The 17,995-nt window shown below is 37.7% G+C and overlaps 1 protein-coding gene and 1 non-coding gene across 3 annotated transcripts; both read left to right on the top strand.

The window, feature by feature from the left end:
- The first annotated feature begins 5,203 nt into the window (after positions 1-5,203).
- On the top strand, positions 5,204-11,818 carry LOC133649841 (heterogeneous nuclear ribonucleoprotein A/B-like). Of its 2 annotated transcripts, none has more exons than XM_062046517.1 (9): positions 5,204-5,367; positions 8,852-9,030; positions 9,994-10,162; positions 10,232-10,390; positions 10,462-10,593; positions 10,668-10,767; positions 10,852-11,007; positions 11,304-11,380; positions 11,456-11,818. In XM_062046517.1, exons 2-8 carry the CDS (start codon positions 8,876-8,878, stop codon positions 11,369-11,371), a joined length of 939 nt encoding a protein of 312 aa, XP_061902501.1. In that variant the 5' UTR covers positions 5,204-5,367; positions 8,852-8,875; the 3' UTR covers positions 11,372-11,380; positions 11,456-11,818. The 2 variants fall into 2 exon arrangements, with proteins under 2 accessions (XP_061902501.1, XP_061902500.1); XM_062046516.1 differs by having other exon boundaries at positions 10,668-10,782.
- A 1,269-nt stretch (positions 11,819-13,087) lies between these two features.
- trnav-cac (transfer RNA valine (anticodon CAC)) lies at positions 13,088-13,160 on the top strand. The gene has a single exon. It is a non-coding gene; the product is annotated as a tRNA-Val (tRNA).
- The last annotated feature ends 4,835 nt before the right edge of the window (positions 13,161-17,995 follow it).

The following is a 17,995-nucleotide window of genomic DNA, read 5'->3' as shown; positions in this document are numbered from 1 at the left end:
CATTATGGTGGTACTTGGTGACAAAAGTTTGACAACTACTGTTGTAAAAAGTATCAACAATTCTGCTGTAAATATTTATTTTGGACATACTGAAAGAAAATAGAAAAAGCCCAAAACAAATGAGTAGTGAAAGAAAACGTTTCAAATGTTTACAGTTTCACATTCAAACTTGTCCAAAAAAGGAGTAGGAAAGAGCTTATTCAATCGTACCCCTTTCCTGTGTAGAATATTGTAGCAAATATACATTTAAATACACTCTTCATTCTTCAGCTTCAACCATTGCTCTTTCTTTAGTGTGAAAACACCATGAAACTGTTATGCTATTCCTACTACTGTTACAATGTTGAGACTGTGTACCGTGAACTTAAAACTATGCGTCCTATAGTTCTGACGAACGTCTTAACGGATGGCTCCCAAAAGGCGTAGCCTGATGGCCTTGTTGTGCCAAAGTCACCTGGACTATTATCCCTTGGACTCGCCCCCACCTTCGTGTAACCATGAAGTTGTCTGGCCCAGATAGACTTTGTTTATATAGGAAGAGAGAAGAATTATTGATTGGGGGCAATGATCATAAGATCATTGCTAGCTGATTGAGACCAATGCTGCCTTTACCTGTGACCTTTAGCTGTGGCATATAGCTCAGTTAGTAGAGCGGCCGTGCCAGCAACTTGAGGGTTCCAGGTTCGATCCCTGCTTCCGCCATCCTAGTTACTGCCATTGTGTCCTTGGGCAAGACACTTTTCCCACCTTCTCCCAGTACCACTCACACTGGTTAACTTAGTGGGTTTAACTAAGTAAAAGTGCTATGTAAATATAATTCACACACACACACTGCTAAATAAACTGTCAAATCTTTCAAGGAAGTCCTGGCCTCTGACAATTCAATCGAAGAACACGGGTAGAACCTTACACCTGTCTGGAAATAACTTCTAACACAATTTTTCACTTCCTTTTTCAGTCTTTTACACAACAATGAATGAAATAAATGATCAATTATTAATTATAAGTTCACATGAATAGTTGATTTACTGTATGGTTCACTGAACGTGATATATTATGTGTCATTCATCAATCAGGTTCAAGATTTTTTTTAATTAGTATTCCTCTTCCTTGTTCTTTGTAAACGCTTTGAGATTGAACAGTTTCCTAAACTGTATCGTGTCTATGAATATTCTCATTTATTAAGGTCTTTGAAATCTCAGGGCATTCAATGTGATCGCAACTGGACCGTTTGGTTTGTCCTAGAACACTGGTTCTCAAATGGGGGTACACGTACCCCTGGGGGTACTTGAAGGTATGCCAAGGGGTACGTGACATTTTTTTTTAAATGTCTGTCAAAAAGAACTGTGAAAAGAAATGCAACAATGCAATATTCAGTGTTGACAGCTAGATTTTTTTGTGGACATGTTCCATAAATATTGATGTTAAAGATTTATTTTTTGTAAAGAAATGTTTAGAATTAAGTTCATGAATCCAGATGGATCTCTATTACAATCCCCAAAGAGGGCACTTTAAGTTGATAATTACTTCTATGTGTAGAAATATTTATTTATAATTGAATCACTTGTTTATTTTTCAACAAGTTTTTAGTTATTTTTATATCTTTTTTTCCAAATAGTTCAAGAAAGACCACAACAAATGAGCAATATTTTGCACTGTTATACAATTTAATAAATCAGAAACTGATGACATAATGCTGTATCTTACTTTTTTATCTCTTTTATCTCTTTTTTTTCAACCAAAAATGCTTTGCTCTGATTAGGGGGTACCTGAATTTAAAAAAAATTCACAGGGGGTACATCACTGAAAAAATGTTGAGAACCACTGTCCTAGAAGATGTTTCGCCTCTCATCCAAGTAGGCTTCGTCAGTTCATGCTCACAGACTTAGATTGGTCAGATCTAGTTGAGCCAAAACCCCAAATATTTATACTCCAAAAACCAGGAGGGTGTGCCTGGGCAAGGATGGTTTCTCCCTATCGTAGTGAGAAAAAACAAGTGTTTTGATGCAAACAAGCAATCCTACTGTCAAAGCCAACAGGCAGTCGTTGAAGTGGAATTTCCCCTTGTTAGCATTAAAGTATTGTGTGGCAGAATGATCGCTGTGGATCGACTACTACCAGTTCAAAATAGTCGGAATCCCCCAAGTTAACATTCCATTCAGTTGTAAACAAATGGCATTCTGGCCACCTTCTGGGACCAAAAGGTTTCTAACTCCTGTTATGTGTTGGAGACTAAATTGTAGAGCCTTTTAGGAATGGTTGAAAGAACCGTGTTGTATGTGGGGGATAGGTGGTGTCGCAGACCACCTCCTCTGTTCAGGGATGTTTTTTCAGCCATGACATAGATGGCTTCCCTCACTCCTCTTTCATACCTTCCGGCCTCCCTGTCCAGAATCTGTACATTTTTGTTCTCAAAGGAGTGCTGTTTCTCCCTGTGGTGCAGGTAGACAGTTGAGTCCTTTGAGAGGACGGATGGTAGGAAAGAGGAGTGAAGGAAGCCATCTATGTCAAGGTTGAAAAACCATCCCTGAACAGAGGAGGTGGTCTGCGACACCATCCATCCTACACATACAACACTGTCCTTTCAACCATTCCTAAAAGACTCTGCAATTTAGCCTCCAACAAATAACAGGAGTTCGAAACATTCTGGTCACCTTCTGGCACCATTTGTTTACAACTGAATGGAATGCTAACTTGGGGGATTCCGACTATTTTGGACTGGTAGTTGTCGGTCCACAGCGATCGTTTTGCCACACGATACCTCAAGAGGAAATTCCACTTCAACGACTGTCGGTGGCTTTGACATTAGGATTGCTTGTTTGCATCAAAACAGTTGTTTTTAGACTTAGACTTAGACACACTTTATTGATCCACAAGGGAAATTGTTCCACACAGTAGCCCAGTTTCAAAGGATGGAAAGGGTAAGGATGGATTACCATGAATTGATTAACGTGGACCCCGACTTAAAGAAGTTGAAAAACTTATTCGGGTGTTACCATTTAGTCAATTGTACGGAATATGTACTGTACTGTGCAATCTAATAATAAAAATGTTCCATCAATCAATGGAAAGGATAAGGCAGGTATTAAGTAGACTAAAAATTTACCATAGTAGCAATATAAAATATAACATGTATGTAATATTTAAATATTATATATGCAGTATATAATATATACTGATATATTATATTATATTTTTTATTTATTTATTATATTTTCTCACTGTGATAGGGCGAAACCATGCTTGGCCATGCACACCCTCCAGGTTTTTGGGATTATAAATATTTGGGGTTTTGGCACAAGCCACTAGACTAGATCTGACAAATATAAGTCGAAGACTAGGTCGCACCAATCTAAGTCTATGACAGTGGTTCTTAATCTTGTTGGAGGTCCCGAACCCCACCAGTTTCATATGCGCATTCACCGAACCCTTCTTTAGTGAAAAAAATTAAAAAAATTAAAAATATTCAAATTCAAGACAAAATTATATGTTTTTGGTAACACTTTAGTATGGGGAACACATTCTAAGTAACAAAGACTTAATTTAGAGTTATTTGGACACTAGGGGAACATATTCTAAGTAATAAAGACTTAATTTAGAGTTATTTGGTTAGGGTTAGGGTCAGGGTTAGAGGGTTAGGGTTATAATAAGGCCATGCCGAATAAGGCATTAGTAAGTACTTAATACTGACTGGTTAAGAGCCAATATGTTACTAATTTGCATGTTAATAAGCAACTAATTAATGGTGAATATGTTCTCCATACTAAAGTGTTACCATGTTTTTTAACTGGTGCATAAAATTAACCGACATGAACATCACCTTGTTCAAACAACAAAACCAAAACAGTACATAAACTCACAACAAATTACACACTTGCAAATCAGTCAGCTGTTGCTGTATCCGTAATACGGCGATAGGGAGAAGTTTGTATTTACACGATGAGTCGGGTGTGTTTTGACCTCCGCCGAACCCCTAGGGTTCGATCAAACCCAGGTTAAGAACCACTGGTCTATGAGCATGAACTGATGAAGCCTACTCTTTTTGATTGATTGATTGAAACTTTTATTTGTAGATTGCACAGTACAGTACATAATCCGTACAATTGACCACTAAATGGTAACACTCGAATAAGTTTTTCAACTTGTTTAAGTCGGGGTCCACGTTAATCAATTCATGGTAGATCGGATGAGTCAAGTCGCGATCGACTGAATGTCCTGAGATTAAACTGGATCATGTTGTTTGATTTATTTGCTTAAATTATTCCGTAATGTAATTCCCTGTACTTTTGCGTTTGCTCACACATATGGAAAATTAGAGGGAATATTTTTTGGGGGTATCCATAATACGCAGACAGGGAGAAGTTTTTGTTTACACGATGAGTCGGGCGTGTCTTGACCTCCACGGTGGAGGCTCTGCCGAACCCCTGAGGCCGACTCACCGAACCCCTAGGGTTCGATCGAACCCAGGTTAAGAACCAGTGCTCTAACCCTAACCCTAAACAAATAACTCTAAATCAAGTCTTTGTTACTTAGAATATGTTCCCCTAGTGTCCAAAAAACTCTAAATTAAGTCTTTGTTACTTAGAATATGTTCCCCATACTAAACTGTTACCAAAAACATATAGCTTTGTCTTGAATTTGAAAAAAAACATTTTATTTTTTACTAAAGAAGGGTTCGGTGAATACGCATATGAAACTGGTGGGGTTCGGTACCTCCAACAAGGTTAAGAACCACTGTCATAAGTATTGTGCGTGCATACAAATCGTTCCTAATATTATATTTTTGTTGAGAATAATTGTACATTCTTGGGTGGGTTGGATGCATTATTGCTGTACTTCACTTGAGAGTTCATGCTTGCAGATATGATTATTCGTAACTGGCCCGTGTTTCGTGGATTAGGTCAAACCAAGCAACAAAGACTATTCCACATTTTTAATAAGTAAACACACATAGTCATCGTATTAATGTAATGCCCTTATTTACTCCCGAACGATCCAACAGAATCGTCGGCGATTGTTATAAAATGACTCTTCTCATTAACACAGCACAAGTAATCATATTTTATTATTAAAAAAATGTAACATGTGTGTATTCGGTTAGCATCTCATTGAAAGGACATGCTACACACACCGGAAGAAGTTCATGGACTTTATTTTGTCACGACTCGTTCCAGCCAATAGCGGGGCGTCTTTATTTCCCTCCCCGACGTCTGTGTCCAATCGGCTGCGTTGTTGTTCGGACGTGCCCCAGCGCTGGGTCACATCCGGTCGTATATATGTTGCCACGAGTTAGCGGCGAATTCGGAGTGTCCATTTTGGAAGCTGAGATCCGGCGTCTCCCTCCTTTTTTCCCCCTTTAGTCTCAAGGTAAGACGGTTTTTTTAGGGTTGTTAGTGAATTTAAACGCGATATCTTTGGCGTATATAATATCATGCACATGCGAGCGTTACATTCGACGGTTGCTTTGTTGTGCCAGAAGACCTTTTTTTTGTTGCGTTAAATGGACGCTATCCGTGTGCTAGCTGGCTAGCCTAGCTTTACGTCGAGACGCCCGATATGTACGGCGAATGAATGGACTGCGTATGTTATCGGTCAAAACGTCGCACATTGCCGCCTTTTAACATCTCATTGTATTGTGTGGTGTTGTTTTCCGTGTAACTCTACGGGGGGAAAAACATGTTAGTCGTGCGGCTGCGAGCCGGGCCTGGTCGTTTTTCTCCCCCCCCCCAGCAAAGCGCGGTTCTCTTGAACGTTAGCTTAGCGTGTTAGCATCGAGCTAGCCACTTATTGTTCGCGAGAAACTAATACTTCTCTTTATTGAACACCTCCTGGTTTAAACATGCGAAAATAATTGTCCTAATATGTCAGGGAAAGTGATTGGCTTGATGCTTTATTGAAGTGGTTCTTAACCTTGTTGGAGGTACCGAACCCCACCAGTTTTATATGCGCATTCACCGAACCCTTCTTTAGTGAAAAATAAAATGGTTTTTTCCAAATTCAAAACAAAATATGTTTTTGGCAACACTATAGTATGGGGAACTTAATTTAGAGTTTTTTGGACACTTGGGGAACATATTCTAAGTAACAAAGACTTAATTTAGAGTTACTTGGACACTAGGGGAACATATTCTAATTAATAAAGACTTAATTTAGAGTTATCTGGACACTAGGGGAACATCCATCCATCCATCATCTTCCGCTTATCCGAGTTTGGGTCGCGAGGGCAGCAGCCTAAGCAGGGAAGCCCAGACTTCCCTCTCCCCAGCCCCTTCGTCCAGCTCCTCCCGGGGGATCCCAAGGCGTTCCCAGGCCAACGTGTCCCGGGTCTTCCCCGTGGCCTCCTATCGTTTGGACGTGCCCTAAACACCTCCCTAGGGAGGCGTTCGGGTGGCATCCTAAGCAGATGCCCGAACCACCTCATCTGGCTCCTCTCTATGTGGAGGAGCAGTGGCTTTACTTTGAGCTCCCCCCGGATGGCAGAGCTTCTCACCCTATCTCTAAGGGAGTGCCCCGCCACCCGGCGGAGGTACTTAATAATGACTAGTTAAGAGCCAATATGTTACTAATTTGCATGTTAATAGGCAACTAATTAATGGTGAATATGTTCCCCATACTAAAGTGTTACCATGTTTTATTACTGGTGCACAAGCATCAGGGTTAGGGTTATAATAAGGCCATGCCGTTTAAAGCATTAATAAGTACTTAATAATGACTAGTTAAGAGCCAATATGTTACTAATTTTCATGTTAAGCAACTAATTAATGGTGAATATGTTCCCCATACTAAAGTGTTACCATGTTTTATTACTGGTGCACAAGCATCACCTTGTTCAAAGAAAAAAAACAATAAAGTGCATGAACTCACAACAAATTACACAAATCAGTGTGACTTCTGCTGTTGCCGTATCCGTAATACGCCCGATAGGGAGAAGTTTTTATTTACACGATGAGTTGGGTGTGTCTTGACCTCCGCCGAACCCCTAGGGTTCGATCGAACCCAGGTTAAGAACCACTGCACTAGGGGAACATTCTAAGTAACAAAGACTTAATTTAGAGTTATTTGGTTAGGGCCAGGGTTAGAGGGCTAGGGTTATAATAAGCCATTACTTAATGACTAGTTAAGAGCCAATATTTTACTAATTTGCATGTTAATAAACAACTAATTAATGGTGAATATGTTCCCCATACTAAAGTGTTACCATGTTTTTTTTACTGGTGCACAAAATGAACCGTGCATGAACATCACCTTGTTCAAAGAACAAAACCAACACAGTGCATAAACTCACAACAAATTACACACCTGAAAATCAGTGACTTCTGCTGTTGCCGTATCCGCAATACGCCGATAGGGAGAAGTTTTTATTTACACGATGAGTCGGGTGTGTTTTGACCTCCGCCGAACCCCTGAACCCCAAGGGTTCGATCAAACCCAGGTTAAGAACCACTGCTATTGTCATGGTGTAAGCGCAAATAACTGCGTTTTTTTTTTATCAATGGGAAGCTGCCCTGTTCATATTAAAACAACTTTAAAGGTGCTTCAGCTCTTTCATATAAAGTAAAACATTTCTAGACTGTTGATTGGCAGGATTTTAATTGTATGTATTCGGTTTTCCCTACCTCAATTTAGACAAAACACTACTTTACTATTGCCTACATTTCAATCAATCAAAGTTTATTAATATAGCCCTAAATCACGAGTGTCTCAAAGGGCTGCAAAGGCCACACAACATCCTCAGCTCAGATCCCCCATCAGGGCAGGAAAAAACTCAACCCAATGGGATACAATGAGAAACCTTGGAGGGGACCCCCCACACCACCCGGGCGACTGGTGCAATGGACGTCGAGTGGATCTAGTTAATAGTGTGAGAGTCCAGTTCATAGTGGGACCAGCAGGGGATCATCTTGAGTGAGTGGAGACAAGTCAGCAGCCAGAGATGACATCAACTGATGCACAGATGAGTGGTCCACCTCGCGTCTAGACTTTGAGATTAGTCGCAAGCTGTCCAAAGTCGGGACCCGGGGCGGACCCCTCATCTGTGCATCAGTTGGGGACATCTCTGCGCCGCTGACCTGTCTCCGCTCAAGATGATCTCCTGCTGACCCCACTATGGACTGGATACTCACAATATTATGCTAGATCCACTCGACATACATTGCATTGGTCGCCCAGGGGGGGTCCCCACATATGCGGTCCCATCCAAAGTTTCTCATTGTCATCCCATTCGGTTGAGTTTTTTCTTGCCCTGATGTGGGATCTGAGCAGAGGATGTCGTTGTGGCTTGTGCAGCCCTTTGAGACACTTGTGATTTAGGCCTATATAAGTAAACACTGATTGAACAGCTAGTGCGTCATCTGTGGGGCAGAGCAGAAAAGAGACGGCAGATCAACTGGTCTAAAATGGGGGTCTATTTAAAGGCTAGAGTATACAAATGAGTTTTAAGATGGGACTTAAATGCTTCTATTTACACTAGGGCTGCAACTAACGATTAATTTGATAATCGATTAATCTGTCGATTATTACTTCTATTAATAATCGGATAAAAGAGACAAACTTTATTTCTATCCTTTCCAGTATTTTATTGGGGAAAAAACAGCATACTGGCACCATACTTATTTTGATTATTGTTTCTCAGCTGTTTGTACATGTTGCAGTTTATAAATAAAGGTTTATTTAGCTATACAAGTATAACCCATTTATTTATTTATTTAAGAAAAGAAAAAAAAAATTGCCTCTGCGCATAGCATAGATCCAACGAATCAATGACTAAATAAATCGCCAACTATTTTTATAATCGATTTAATCGATTAGTTGTTGCAGCCCTAATTTACACCCATGCTTGTTCTTGTTTCAGCTTGTGAACAGTTCACCCTCCAAAATGTCCGACACTGACAATCTACTGATGGAGACATCGGAGCAGAACGGCAACGAAGACGACCAGAATGGAGCAGGAACCGAGCTGATGGCTGAGGACGAGAGTGGCGGTGGTGACGGAGGCAAGATTGATGCTAGCAAAGGAGAGGAGGATGCTGGGTGAGTAGTCCCATGCGCCATAACCATTTTATAATGCGGCGTCGACCTCTTAAGAGAATTCAAAGAAGCGCAACGTGAAACCAACTTCCCTAGTTTCTACCATTCACACGTCAGATACTTATAGCTACTTACTTATATTGTCAAATTATAAGTACATTAAAAAATATGCATACAAATGTTTCTAGCTGACTGGAATTATATTTAATTGTGGGATACATACAATGTAATACAAAATAATCATTATGAATCATCACTACTGCTGTAGTAAAAAAAAAAGGAATGTGTTTGAAGGTCCGACTGGAATATTTGTAAATACACAAATGAAGAAAATAATTGCGGATAAAATTGACAATTTTGTTGTGAAATTTAACTGTCCTAACTACAAATTATAAAATGTGTTTTATTTAAAAAAAAGCTAATAGACTCATGAAATTCAGTATGAACAATTTTAAGTCGATGACTCTTATTTGATTTTTTTAATAGTTCCCATATAACTCATTGTAATATTTTTACAAATGTACAAATATAATTCAATCCAATTTATTTCAAACACAACCAACCAAATAAAAATACTTAAGCATCTTTACTATCTTCATCTGCAAAAAAACACTGGTAGTATACAAAAAGAAAAATAACATGGTGTCTCTGAAAATGAGGTAAGAAGCTTCATATTGCATGCAGATATAATAATTTACCATGGATTAATAAAATAGTACATTAGATAAGTTATCTTAACATATCTATATTGTGTTTCTAAATTTTTTCTATCTTGGATTTTTGCCATCAACTCAGAAGGTATTTAAACAAAAATTATGCAGCTTTAATGGTCTTACAGCTAAAATATTTTTCTTCAAGATGCTGCGCCTCTCTTGTAGCACTTTTGCTTTACATAAAGTGTGACTAGATTATCTTTACATACAAACGATAACAGGAAGTGTGTGTTTCTGTGTGTTGGATTTGCAGCAAAATGTTTGTGGGCGGCCTGAGCTGGGAGACGAACAAAAAAGACCTCAAGGACTACTTCAGCAAGTTTGGCGAGGTGTCGGACTGCACCATCAAAATCGACTCGGCCAGCGGACGCTCCCGAGGCTTTGGTTTCGTTCTCTTCAAAGACTCTGCCAGTGTGGACAAGGTATGACCCCACCCCGTTACAATACTGCAATATAAATGTTATGTCATACTGACTGTGTGCGGTCCACAGGTGCTGGAGCAGGGACAGCACAGGCTCGATGGCCGCCAGATTGACCCTAAGAGGGCATTGGCTATGAAGAAGGAGCCCGTCAAGAAGATCTTTGTCGGCGGCTTGAACCCTGAGGCTGCCGAGGAGAGTGTCAGGGAATACTTTGGCACTTTTGGAGAGGTTTGTTGATAGCAACCAGTGAAGTTCAGACCATACAGAAACACTTAACCACATATTCCTCTTCTTTTTAGATCGAAACAATTGAGCTTCCCCTTGACCCCAAGACAAAGAAGAGGAGGGGATTCATCTTCATCACATACAAAGATGAGGCCAGCGTGAAGAAGTGCTTGGAGAAGAAGTACCACAACATCGAGGGCGGAAGGGTAAGTACTTGCATTTTAATTTTGATGTGGGAGCTAGCCTCAGATGTTTGACCTCGTGTTACTTTCCTACACAGTGTGAGCTGAAGATCGCTCAGCCAAAAGAAGTGTACCAGCAGCAGCAACAGCAGCAGCAGTATGGCGGACGTGGCGGTGGCAGCTTTAGCGGTAGAGGAGGTAGGGGCCGTGGAGGTGAGGTTTTTCTTCTTTTTTCGGAAACAAACCTTAAATATTAAAATGACTGTTTCCTCCTGTCTGTAGGTCAAAGCCAGAGCTGGAACCAAGGCTATGGAGGAGGCTACTACGGCAGCCAAGGCTATGGTGGCCAAAGCTATGGCTATGGAGGATACAGTGGTTACAGCGGCGCCTATGACTACCCCTCTGGTTACTATGGATACGGCCCTGGTTATGACTACAGTAAGTCTCTTAACATATTTGGTTTTAATTAAATAAGATTTAATAAAATGTTTTGTATACATAAACATGCTACATCTCAAGGTTGTTTTGTCACAAAATAACTCTCTTTACCAAAAACATATATTTAAATTAACTATTTTTTATTTGTTTTTTTTAAGTCCTTATGCATATTTTGTTTTAAGATGTACAAATATTGATACATGTTCTCTAAAAGTTTTGAAGATGTTCCATTCATGTACAATATATTTGACAGTTTACATAATACTGAAGTATAAATAATTGATTGGTGTTTGCAGGCCAGGGCAGTGCCAGCTATGGTAAAGCTCCAAGAAGGGGCCACCAGAGCACCTACAAGCCGTACTGATGGTGTGAGGTATAAGCTTGCACTTCAATGGCTATTTTTAAAACCATAAATGTGACAAAGTAACATGATTTATTTAACATGTAGGATCCAGTGAAACAGGCGGCTTGATGGACTAAGCACCCTGGGTCCCAACACAACCTCTTTTAAGACAGAAGACCATTTGTACAGAAAACATCTGAAATGTAACTTTTTTTCATGTTTTATTTTATGCTTTCATTTCTAGGTTTCATTTTCCCATTTGGTGGTTTTTTTTTTGTTATTTTTTTTCCTTCCCCTCCAGCATTTCCATTGAAAGGAAGTGTAATTTTACTGTACTTTTTTGGTACCTGTTTTGATTCTAATGTTATTGTAAGGGTATTTTACATGTCGGCTGCCTTTTACAGGTTGGAAATCTTAGCATTGTAAAGGAGCTTTTTTGACAAATAAAAAAAAAACACTTTTCAGTAATTTTTCTGTGGTTCTTGAACTTGGGAAGGTCAGCGTTGCCAGATGATTAATTGCAGTATTGTACATTTACATCTATCCATTTTCTACCACTTGTCCCTTTTGGGGTCGCGGGGGCTGCGGGGGCTGTTGCAGCCTATCTCAGTTGCATTCAGGCGGAAGTACACCCTGGACAAGTCGCCACCTCATCACAGGGCCAACACAGAGACAACATTCACACACTAGGGCTAATTTAGTGTTGCCAATCAACCTATCCCCAGGTGCATGTCTTTGGAGGTGGGAGGAAGCCGGAATACCCGGAGGGGAGAACATGCAAACTCCACATGGTTAGTGCAGGATCGAACCCTGGACCATCGTATTGTGAGACAGACTCACTAACCCCTTATTCACTGTGCTGCCCTGTATATTTGCAAATGTTTTGTAATTTTACCTTTATGTATGATCACTAAGACCATGATGTATCATTATTTGACTCTTAAGATTAGTTGTCATTCAGACGTTGACTTCAGATGTGCACTGCAGAACAAAATTACCTTGCATACTGAAATGTAAATAAACTAAGGTTAATGGGGCAGTATAAATGTAAGAACGGAGTATTAATGATACGTAACAAAACTTAACCCTGAACAGGCTGAGATCATTGCAGTTAATTGCGCGCATATATTTAATGTTAAACCACATATTGTAGATGTTCTGTGGTTTGTGTATCGTCGCACGTACCTCCTTTTCGACCGGGCGGGGGCGCTGTTTCTTCCAACAGTGCGGTAGACTGCAATACTTATGTTATACGCTACATACAAGGTCTGTAGTGTTTTACTATAGCAGATGGTGTACGATCATTTTAAATTGTGATGATTTAATTCCAACTGTTAACTAAGGTATAAAAAACCATTAAACTGTTTTTGTGGTGTTTTTTATGTCTTTGATTTAGTTTGCTGTTTTGAAAATATGCAGTTCGGCCACACGGAGACAGTAGAGAACCTTTAATTTAAAAAAACCCAACAATGAACAATTGAAATTCCAACAGTCATTGAAAATCCAAATCGATCTATTTAGTCGGTTTTAACGTTTTAACCTCAATTTGCTGTCAATATTTAATTTAGTGACATTTTGGGAAAGCACGTTGATTTAAAACATAATTATATATAATCGACTTTTTATGTACTTATAACTTTTTTTGCCATTATGTACGTATTGTAATACGTACATAATACGTACATAGATTGCCTATTATTGGCTATAAAAGGTCAATAATAGGCAACTTGAATGCGCGTTTCCGTAGTGTAGTGGTTATCACGTTCGCCTCACACGCGAAAGGTCCCCGGTTCGAAACCGGGCGGAAACACCTTTTTTATTTTTATAACTTGCCTTTTAAGATATAGTTACAAAAACAAATAGAGTAGAATTTTAGTGTATGTGCGTATAACATTATACTTTATTTTTTTCTAAAATACATATCTTAAAAGACATGTCTAAAAGAGTTACTTCGGTAAAGTTAGAAAGAGATTGGAACATTCAGAAATAACAGCTCAGTCGCTAAAAACCGAAACATGTTTAAAGAACAAACAATACTTCTTTCTAACGTCTGTAAAAAACATAATAGAAAATAAAACAATATATGAATGAATTATTATACATTGTGAAGTTTGTAATAATTTCCGGCGTACAGTAGAAGGTATCCTATTGGTTAACAGTACTAGACTGTGTTTGTTAAAAATTATAAATATTTTTTTGCATTTTTATGAATAATTTGTATGAGGGGCCGTTAGGGACATTATTCAGAATTACCTCTTACATACACTACTGAAATGCTCTCACATAAACAACTGAAATTTTTTTCTTTTATACACACTACTGAAACACTCTTATAAACACTACGGAAATGCTCTTACATACACTACTGAAATGCTCTCACATAAACAACTGAAATGTTTTTCTCTCACACACCCTACTGAAACACTCTTATAAACACTACTGAAATGCTCTTACATACACTACTGAAATGCTCTCACATAAACAACTGAAATGTTTTTCTCTCACACACCCTACTGAAACACTCTTATAAACACTACTGAAATGCTCTTACATACACTACTGAAATGCTCTCACATAAACAACTGAAATGTTTTTCTCTCACACACCCTACTGAAACACTCTTATAAACACTACTGAAATGCTCTTACATACACTACTGAAACACTCTTATAAACACTACTGAAACACTCTTATAAACACTACTGAAACACTCTTATAAACACTACCGAAACACTCTTATAAACACTACTGAAACATTCTTACATACACTACTGAAACACTCTTATAAACACTACTGAAATGCTCTTACATACACTACTGAAACACTCTTATAAACACTACTGAAACACTCTTATAAACACTACTGAAACGCTCTTATAAACACTACTGAAACACTCTTATAAACACTACTGAAACACTCTTATAAACATTACTGAAAAACTCTTATAAACACTACTGAAACACTCTTATAAACACTACTGAAATGCTCTTACATACACTACTGAAACACTCTTATAAACACTACTGAAACACTCTTATAAACAGTACTGAAACACTCTTATAAACACTACTGAAACATTCTTACATACACTACTGAAACACTCTTATAAACACTACTGAAATGCTCTTACATACACTACTGAAACACTCTTATAAACACTACTGAAACGCTCTTATAAACACTACTGAAACACTCTTATAAACACTACTGAAACACTCTTATAAACATTACTGAAACACTCTTATAAACACTACTGAAATGCTCTTACATACACTACTGAAACACTCTTATAAACACTACTGAAACACTCTTATAAACACTACTGAAACACTCTTATAAACACTACTGAAACATTCTTACATACACTACTGAAACACTCTTATAAACACTACTGAAATGCTCTTACATACACTACTGAAACACTTATAAACACTACTGAAACACTCTTATAAACATTACTGAAACACTCTTATAAACACTACTGAAACACTCTTATAAACACTACTGAAACACTCTTATAAACACTACTGAAACACTCTTATAAAAACTACTGAAACGCTCTTATAAACACTACTGAAACACTCTTATAAACACTACTGAAACACTCTTATAAAAACTACTGAAACGCTCTTATAAACACTACTGAAACACTCTTATAAACACTACTGAAATGCTCTTACATACACTACTGAAACACTCTTATAAACACTACTGAAACACTCTTATAAACACTACTGAAACACTCTTATAAACACTACTGAAACATTCTTACATACACTACTGAAACACTCTTATAAACACTACTGAAATACTCTTACATACACTACTGAAACACTTATAAACACTACTGAAGCACTCTTATAAACACTACTGAAACACTCTTATAAACACTACTGAAACGCTCTTATAAACACTACTGAAACACTCTTATAAACACTACTGAAACACTCTTATAAACACTACTGAAACACTCTTAGAAACACTACTGAAACGCTCTTATAAACACTACTGAAACACTCTTATAAACACTACTGAAACGCTCTTATAAACACTACTGAAACACTCTTATAAACACTACTGAAACACTCTTATAAACATTACTGAAAAACTCTTATAAACACTACTGAAACACTCTTATAAACACTACTGAAATGCTCTTGCATACACTACTGAAACACTCTTATAAACACTACTGAAACACTCTTATAAACACTACTGAAACACTTATAAACACTACTGAAACATTCTTACATACACTACTGAAACACTCTTATAAACACTACTGAAATGCTCTTACATACACTACTGAAACACTTATAAACACTACTGAAACACTCTTATAAACACTACTGAAACGCTCTTATTAACACTACTGAAACACTCTTATAAACACTACTGAAACACTCTTATAAACACTACTGAAACACTCTTATAAACACTACTGAAACACTCTTATAAACACTACTGAAATGCTCTTACATACACTACTGAAACACTTATAAACACTACTGAAACACTCTTATAAACACTACTGAAACGCTCTTATTAACACTACTGAAACACTCTTATAAACACTACTGAAACACTCTTATAAACACTACTGAAACATTCTTACATACACTACTGAAACACTCTTATAAACACTACTGAAATGTTTTTGTCTCACGCACACACACACACTTGGAATTATTTTTCACTAGTATGTATAAAAGGATTTCACCTGTGTGTGTGTGTGCTTTTTTCTAATCTAATCCATTTGTTGGTGTTCCCTAGCCGCTCAGGCAAATCATATTGTCTACAAATGCATTTCCCTGTATGACTTATATTGTCTTAGCTGTTTTCATGTGATCTGATTGTTACATTCTTATTTCAGAGTCACCACACAGCTGCATGACCATTTCAACAAAGACAGAATAAACAACCTCTGGATTCATGGAACTTCTCTGCACACAAATATATTAATTGGAATATTTAATCAATTTCACATAGAAACATTGTGAATATTATTTTCAACAGTGTGTTGAAAACAACCTTTTTTGGCTCAGAAAGGTTCCTTATGTCTCATTATTCATATACTTTCAATACTTGTCGGTGTGTAATTCCAGACATAGATGTAAACATTAATGAGACAACAATGAACATTTTTCAACAAGTGAACCCACTTGAATATGATGGCAACTAGACATTTTCACTTCAATTCTGCACTTTATTCAGTGGACAACATGGGAATTATAAGGTTTGTTAAAATGTTTTCTTCACTTGTGCAGTGTATTCTGCGAATTAACATTTTGTTTAAACATTTTGTGAAAAATAAATAAATAAGGAACCTGTTATACAGACCTGTATGAAGTTGCCCACTTATAAATACAAATATCAAAATAACACCGCAATACGTTTGTCCTGTGAACATTTATGTTTCTACGGTTGAGGTTTTTAAGTTATTTTATGTTCTGACTAGTAATGTCATCCAGCCCCCACCACCACACACACTTTGTCAAAATCTCCCCAAACTTGTCCCAAACGTTTGTGATACACAATTTTTTTGTCTTATGATTATTGTATTTAGTTTAGGGGCTAGGTGTAAATATTAACACATTAAGTTAAACTATAATTTTAGACAAACTGTTAAGAATTCTACATGTTTATCTACGTTTTCAGATACTTTATTTTGAAGCATTTCATGACAGTGTCACTTCCGCTTCCTTCCTGTAGGGGTCACTTCCGCTTCCCTTTTGACGTGTGTTAATGTATGCTGACTTGTTTTCTCTGCTACGTTTAATCGGTGCTCTAGTCTTTGACGATGTGAGTATGTTGATTATTATATAAGACTAATTTAGTTTATTAATAGACATCACTGTGTTCGTGTAACATTTAGGGGTGTTTTAATAATATTATTGATGCTGTGTTGTCAGAATGCTACGAGCTAACATCTCCCTGTTAAGGATAGCATTGCTGCTGCTAATGTGGCTAGCTCATATGCCATTGTGGAAATGCAGTATATTATGTCTCTAGTATTTTACTTTGAGCATATATATAGGCATGTATATATATTGTTGTTTAGTTAAATGACATAAATGTTGATGGGTGTTTGCTTGTGGTTTACAGATACTAACTAACTAACTAAATGAACCTACACCAATATGCACCATTAAAGTTGGAGGAGTCCAAATGATGACTGTGTGTTCTCTGACCGGAACCCCAACGTGGTCAATATCCGAAAAAACCAGTCGCAGAGTTTAATACTCAACACAAACAATATCTATTGTCTGACTACAAGAAGCATTGGAAAGTATATAAATAATAAGGCATAGGGAACCTTTTTTGAGCAAAAAAAAAAAAGGATATTTAATATGTTTATGTGAAATTTATTGAATATTCCAATTAATATATTTGTGTGCAGAAAAGTTCCATGAATCCTTGTTGAAATGGTCATGCAGCTGTGTGGTGACTCTGAAATAAGAATGTAACAATCAGATCACATGAAAACAGCTCTTACACATAGTGGTAAAATGCTCGTATACACAATGGTAAGATGCGCTCATACACATAACTGAAATCTCTGCACACATACTACTGAAATTGTTGTCTCTCACACGCACGTGTAAAAAGCACACACACACACACAGGTGAAATCCTTTTATACA

This window comes from Entelurus aequoreus, linkage group LG05 (assembly GCF_033978785.1).
Source record: "Entelurus aequoreus isolate RoL-2023_Sb linkage group LG05, RoL_Eaeq_v1.1, whole genome shotgun sequence".
Classification (NCBI taxonomy): domain Eukaryota; kingdom Metazoa; phylum Chordata; class Actinopteri; order Syngnathiformes; family Syngnathidae; genus Entelurus; species Entelurus aequoreus.
The sequence above is the reverse complement of the archived record's forward strand: the minus strand, read 5'-3'. Positions and strand labels throughout refer to the sequence as shown.

What these genes read in the sequence shown, in the direction of transcription:
- LOC133649841 (XM_062046516.1), top strand. Translation starts at nt 8,876, where the DNA reads ATGTCCGACACTGACAATCTACTGATGGAGACATCGGAGCAGAACGGC. An exon ending in AAAGGAGAGGAGGATGCTGG is followed by an intron (nt 9,031 to 9,993) that starts GTGAGTAGTCCC and finishes TTGGATTTGCAG; the next exon opens with CAAAATGTTTGTGGGCGGCC. An exon ending in AGGAGGTAGGGGCCGTGGAG is followed by an intron (nt 10,783 to 10,851) that starts GTGAGGTTTTTC and finishes TCCTGTCTGTAG; the next exon opens with GTCAAAGCCAGAGCTGGAAC.